Source organism: Bidens hawaiensis, unplaced genomic scaffold (assembly GCF_021521415.1).
Source record: "Bidens hawaiensis isolate Kalapana, Puna unplaced genomic scaffold, B.hawaiensis_p1.1 tig00002236_1, whole genome shotgun sequence".
In the NCBI taxonomy this organism is placed as follows: domain Eukaryota; kingdom Viridiplantae; phylum Streptophyta; class Magnoliopsida; order Asterales; family Asteraceae; genus Bidens; species Bidens hawaiensis.
In genome coordinates this window covers 1,982,886-1,989,585 of record NW_027491119.1, presented here as the reverse complement: position 1 = coordinate 1,989,585, position 6,700 = coordinate 1,982,886, and the positions used below count along the sequence as shown (strand labels likewise).

The following is a 6,700-nucleotide window of genomic DNA, read 5'->3' as shown; positions in this document are numbered from 1 at the left end:
GCTAGACGAGATACAAAAGTTATAAGGTACAAAAACAAGTCATGGAACAATATCACTCCAATCGAGAAAAATTAGCTAACACGATCGAGTCTCCCTCCTGAAAAAGTAAAGAGTTTCGGGCTTTCCAAATCGACGACTGAGCAGAATTAATTAAACTCATCTTAAGCTTGTCACTTTTTATGTACCCAAAGAAGTCTTAACCATGTGAATGAAATTCGAACTATTGCGAGAGGGAAAGAGCGCTCCATGCGCATAACCAACTCCAAACGGTAAACAAGAACACGCACGCGAAGAAGAGATGATTGACCTCCTTTTCATTTGAAGCGCAAAAAGGTTTAGTCATAGAAGAAATTACAACGGAGGAGCCTATTTCTAATCAATGTTGTAAAAATCGGTAGTCGGGCGGTGGAGTGGGGACTAGCGATTAATCGAGATTAATCGGATCGGACTTTAATATATATTTTTCAGTTTTATATATACACGCACAAAAATTTATATATAATTTTCAATTTTATATGTACACAAACATATTTTGGTCGGAAATTAGTTAGAATCTTGCCGGAAACTGCTAATTTTGGTCAGAATCTCTTCGAAAACTGCTGATTTTGTCCGCATTTGACCGTTGGCCGATTAATTAGCCGACTAGCCCAAAATTAATCAATGAAGTGGGGACTAGCGATTAATCAGGAATTAATCAGTGCATAGTCGGGATTTTTGCAACACTGTTTCTAATCATTCTTACAACTAATATCCTGGTTTCCCAAATGCATCCCTAACATTATCTTCCTCAAGGACTAAACCAAAAAAATCCTCGACGACAATGGTCATTCGAATCTGAGAAGTTGAAGTCGCCGATATCCTTGCTTAAAGCTTCCAGTTCTGCAGCTTCATTATTTCAAGTTAAAAAAAAAATTATGGTGAGTTGACAAGTAGTAGCATCATTCCATCCAACATAATGTAAGTATTAAGAAAAGATCTGCACATACACATGAATCGAACACAAATGAAAGCAATAAACAAGAACACAAGAATTTAACTTGGTTCAGTCTAAACTAACCTACACCAACGATTCCAAGGGTAACAAGGCATTCTTTATTAAGTGACAATGGTTACAATTAAATAACGTGAAATATAAAGAGACAAAACTATGGTTTGTAAGTTATTAAACAAGAAAACTAAAACCGGCCATTCGCCCATTCTGCATAGTTTCCTTTTTTGACTTCAACTAATAAAACGAGCCTAAACAAAAGGCCTACAAGCCCAACAAGAAATACATGATGTAACTAAACAAAAACAGGCACTAATATCTGCAACACTAAACATTGCTGAGACCTATAAATACGCCTGCAGCGATTCATCGAGCATAAACCAGTATCGGATCTAAACTTACAACCGGTAAATCATAACAAAAAAAGTAGTCAAGGTTTGAATTCTAAGTGGAAGGTAAAGTAACAAAATGTAATACACTTGTTCTCTAAATCCTAAGACAACTAATGTAGAACAAGCATACTATGTGTTGTGACCTATTAATAACTCAAAAATATTAAAAAAAAAAAAAAAGATCAGATCTTGAAGTTTCTTCCACCTTTTTGCCACACTCCGGTGCCTTCAAAACCTGACGACAAAATAGACCTCGAATCGGGCCGCCATTTTAACTCTTTAAGGACAGAAAAAAGAGTCGCTAATTCAGCCGACATTGCACTGTCTTTAATGTTGTTACATGAAACTACACTAAGTCTTTTGAGTTCTTTCCATGAAAGAACCACAGGGTCAAAACCATCCATTGTAAGTAATGAACATCCTTCTAAAGACAACGACACCACTCGCCTAAAAAAACGTCAAAAAACAAAGGAAAACGAGTGTTAATAATTTAATCCTTACAAATTATGTCCTTTTAGATATATGCAGCATTCAATAGATTTTCACTTGCATATTTAAACATAAACTTCAATAAATCACATTCTTTGACTAACAAGATTAATACTTTTCTGTCTCATAATAAAAATTAATGTCTACAAATAGATCAAACAAAACTATGTGCTTAGATATTCTAAAAAGGTTAAATATTTCAAGTTATTAAAGAAAAATCAAACTTATAAATTAAATAAATTAATGAAAAAAAATCAATGAATTATATTCAGTAGGGGCATGCATGGGTCGGTTTTGGGCTCAAGCCAAACCAAATTTCGAGTTTTAAGTTTTCAAAAGCCGTTCGATTTTGGTTTTTCAGCTTAGGTTAGGTCAGTTTCAGTTTTGCCATTTCAGCTTAAAAATTTTGGGCCGAAAATATATTGGCCAAAAATAACGAATTTCGGGCCTAAATCTTCTTGTTAATTATTAATTAACTGAATATTATACATTTAGCCAATAATACTTGGGTTACACTATTAATTAAATTCTTATAGATTACTAAAAATTAGAAACACACATGTTCGGTTCGGTTCGGTTCGGTTTTTTCAGTTATATTACACGTGAAACCAAAACCGAACCGAAAGTTTGGTTTTCACAAATACATAAAACCAAACCGTCGGTTTTTGTCCGGATTCATTTTTACTAAATTACTTAAAAATCAAACCAAACCGAACCGGACGCTTGGTTTTTATTGAAAAGAATAAGAACATAATCATACCTACAAATACTCGCAGCACCGAATGAATTATTATCCAACCCCCAACAATCTTCAAAAACCAACTCCCGAACCGCTTCACACACCAAAAACAACGCTGCCAACCCCTGCTTATCTCTCAACTGACACCGTTCCAAATACAACTCTTCAAGCGTAGGACAAACCCCCAAATGCTCATTAGGCCCGGGATTCGAATCAATAAATTTGCAAGACTGAAACCTCAAAGTCTTCAAATTCGTACAATACGACAATGCAGCTAACCACCCGCCTTCCAACTTATGGTCAACAAAAGTCAACTCTTCCATCATCTGACAACACTGACCAATCGCTTTAATCCCATCATAACTCCCTTCACACCCGACAAGTTCAAGCTTCAACAACCTCGGACACACCTGCGCCAAAATCGTCAACCCGATATCCGACACCACCGACTCATCGTACAACCCGTTAACCGCACCCACAAGTTTCAAAATCTGTAAATTCCTAAACCCCGCAAGCGCTTTCAAATCCACATCCGTACAAACGCATAACTCCAGTTCCTGCAACGCTAAACACTCGTTCGCAACCGACGCCAGCCCATCCTCACTCGCACCGAAAAGCACAAGCTTTCGTAAATTAGCACACCCACAAGACAAAACCCGTATCCCCCTATCGATCAAACGGGTATCTAAAAACTCGGGTCTCCAAACACACACATTATCATCCTCCGAAACGAACGAATTAACATGAACCGAAATAAACTTATTACTCAAACTAATACCCGAATTCCGGGGCGACAAAACACAAGCTTGAACAACATCAACATCAATAAGATTCGGAAACCGAAAACATAACCGACCCGAAACCAAAAACTCCCAATCTAATAACCTCAATGTCGTCACTAACCCGCCGCTAATTCGTAGCCACCGTTTACACACCAAGGAGCTTGAAATTAGCTGTGGTTTTGTGAAATTGGAGAGTATGCGAGTCAGAATTTGATCAGAAAGCAAAATGGTATAATCTTGAGGTGATGAATTGGGAGAATTTGAACCTAGGGTTAGGGTTAGGGTTTCGGAATTGGGTGAATTGGGGGAATTGAGTCTCATGGTGGTGTGATTACATTGTGGTGGTGAATTGGTGGGTTAATGGTGATTAAGGTGTTAATTTGGAATTGGTGGATTTGGGGATTTAGGGTTAGGGCTTGAAATGAATTGTAATGAACTTGAAGGTGTTTTGTAAAGTGTCAAAGGTGTCTGAAATTGAAATTTGTCTTGCTTTGTTGTTATTATTATTATTTTTTGTATGTATATGTTTGTGTTTGTGTTTGTGTTTGTGTGTGTGTGTGTGTGGGTGTAGGTTTTGTTGTGGATGGATTAGATTTGTGGGACACACAAATTTTCTTTCTAAACTACATTATTGATTTGTCTTTACTTAGGTTTATATTTATGTTACTACTAGGTTGTTAAACAAGTGCTATTAAAAAAAAGGTTGTTAAATAAGTTATTCTCACTTGTTTTGTCATTTTTGGGAAAAGTAAGATCTTACTAAAAGTAATGTTAGGATTATAGGGTTTGATGATTTGAGTCATGATAATAGGAGGTAATCAGGTATATAGAGGGTTCTATTAGGGACATCTAGGCTATACCAAGGATTATACGGGGCTCTATACGGAAGTATATGACTATAGGGGGGTATATGGGACCCTATACACCCCGTATAGTCCTATATTAGTTGATTTTTAACAAAAATGTGTGGATGTCTCTAGAATTCCCCTATATAAATTGAACTGGTGAATATAATCTTGTGAATTAAATCACGTAGGTAAATTGGCAATTGATTAATTAAACACGAATTTAAGTGAATTGGTAATTGATTAATCAAACACACTGAGAATATTTGACGTAATTCACTAACTATATTAATTAAGAAAATAACTCAAAAATTGATCAAATCTCCGATAGCCCTAACAGGAATCTTTTGGGGTTATATGGAGACCCGATTATAACTAGAAACGAATACAAACTGTTATTTAATTATTTATTAAATAATGATATCTCTCTCTATCTAATAAAAAATAGAAAATTATCTGTGACTACGATAATTAATTAAATAATAAGGTCGATCCATTAGCTCAAGTCGGCCCTACCTTGCCAACCCATAACTTGGGTTCATGAATTAACTCCATCATTCATTTATTGTAAAATACGTGATTGGTCTATAATCTTTAAATTTTTCGAATTTGATACTCTAACCTAGTTATATATATTTCTCTAGTTAACATAATTACTGTTGGGAGCAATTTGGTCTTCTAACTGCTTATTTCTTTCACTATGCACTAAATATTGGCTATTTACCACGTGACATAGAATGATTTGTGCGCATGATGTGTAGGTCTGTTCAAAAAGCTCGAGGCTCGGTCTCGGGCTCGTGGCTAGCTTGAATAAAACTAACTATAAAAAATTGATTTATAACATATTGGGTTGATTTGGATCATTTTATAACTGAGCCAAAATTGACCCAGGCTCGGCTCGAGTTATGGCTCGACTCGTTGGTTTGATCTTAAGCTCGTTTAACTTCGAAATCGAGCTAGAGCCTAGCTAAGTTGACTCGTTTAATTTCGAGTTTGAGCTCGAAACCACCCTGGCTCGACTTGGGCTCGACTCGTGAACAACCCTAATGATGTGCCTATCACGATATTTTGATAAACACATTTCTGTAATTTAGATTCCCCACTTGTGGTCAACGGCAAGAATGCTAGGTGTCTTCAGTGGAGACTCAAGCTTTATCTCTCTCCAAATGTTGTTCTTGTTATGAGCATTGGCTTCATTCCCTTTGTTGTTCTTCATGTCATGGGTAAGCTTTACTTTGTTCGTAAAGAAGCGTAAGAATGTTTTGTAATTCTTGAATTTACATACTATAAACTCGATCTTTAGCTAATCATGTAGTTACTTTGTATCTTTGGTCGGTTTAATCGTGACGGATTCAGTTTTATCATACTTTATGATTTATGTTTTAGATTATATTAGTAAAGTTCTTTTTAAGTTCTGGTACCCGGTGTTGCCAACAACCATAGCATCAAACTCGAAAAGGTTTACACTTTACAAAATTCATCACGAATTGTTTGAATGCGGTAATTGTTCAAAATACAAAGTAAGAATGTTAGCTTGTTGGAATCGATTTCCACGGTACAAGACCAAGAGTGGTCTTACTCGGAGAAGTACATGTCATTTTCTCATGCCTCGCAAATAAAAACTATGTCAAAACTTTTTTGAAACTTTTTAAACCCGCTAATGTGGGTTCTTAGAATGGCCGTTAGGCTATAACACTGGTTTGGCAACAAAAAAAGATCATTTTTAGAGACGAGAATTGGAATAAAGAAACGCATAATGGCATGCTAAATGTGTTATATGTTAAAACGGGCTTGTTATAGTGACAAGTCTATAATTCAAAAAATCAGTTTCGTTACTAATATACTAGAAAAGTGGCAAAAGAATAACCGAAAGAAAAGAAACCTTGGAATTCTATTAGTTACTCGTTAAAGTTTCATTTATTCAATGGCCAAAACTAGACAAGGATACATCGCTTGGACAATTAGAACAAAAAATCGTTTAATTGCATCAAGCTTTCAAGGGGGCTCATTAAAAAAAAAATAGAGACATTCGGTTCAGCTCATCGGGATAGAAATAGGCAACAAAATAAATTTTCGGACATTTGTGGATCACTCCAATAAATGCAACAATTCGTGAAAAGGGGGCATGGTTAGATTAATAAGCGCACATTCATTTTGATCAATTCAAATTTCATAAGCAATCAGAGTGAATCACTGAAGCTTTACAATAAGTCAATACAAGACACTTCTAACTAGAGGTGCACAAATCGGGTATTTAAAAAACCAGGAACAACCGGTTCCGGGTATGGTCAACAAAAGTCAAACCCGGTTCGGTTCCGGGTATAGTCGGGTATTTGACCGGGTTTTGACCAGTTCTGGGTCGGGTTTTGACCGGTTCCTCCGGGTTTTTTTCGGGTTTTTGACCGGTTCCTCCAGGTTTTTTCCACCGGTTCCGGAACCGGCTCCGAGGAGAAATCCTATACCCG

The 6,700-nt window shown here is 36.3% G+C and overlaps 1 protein-coding gene across 1 annotated transcript; it reads right to left on the bottom strand.

The window, feature by feature from the left end:
* Positions 1-1,211: 1,211 nt before the first annotated feature.
* LOC143612188 (F-box protein At5g07670-like) lies at positions 1,212-3,731 on the bottom strand. The gene is made up of 2 exons (XM_077086229.1): positions 2,630-3,731; positions 1,212-1,827 (listed from the first exon to the last, which is right to left on the bottom strand). Exons 1-2 carry the CDS (start codon positions 3,709-3,711, stop codon positions 1,563-1,565), a joined length of 1,347 nt encoding a protein of 448 aa, XP_076942344.1. The 5' UTR covers positions 3,712-3,731; the 3' UTR covers positions 1,212-1,562.
* Positions 3,732-6,700: the final 2,969 nt, after the last annotated feature.

Coding starts and splice junctions, on each gene's coding strand:
- LOC143612188 (XM_077086229.1), bottom strand. CDS start 3,711: ATGAGACTCAATTCCCCCAATTCACCCAATTCCGAAACCCTAACCCTA. Junction 1,828..2,629: donor GGTGCTGCGAGTATTTGTAG/GTATGATTATGT, acceptor ACGTTTTTTTAG/GCGAGTGGTGTCGTTGTCTT.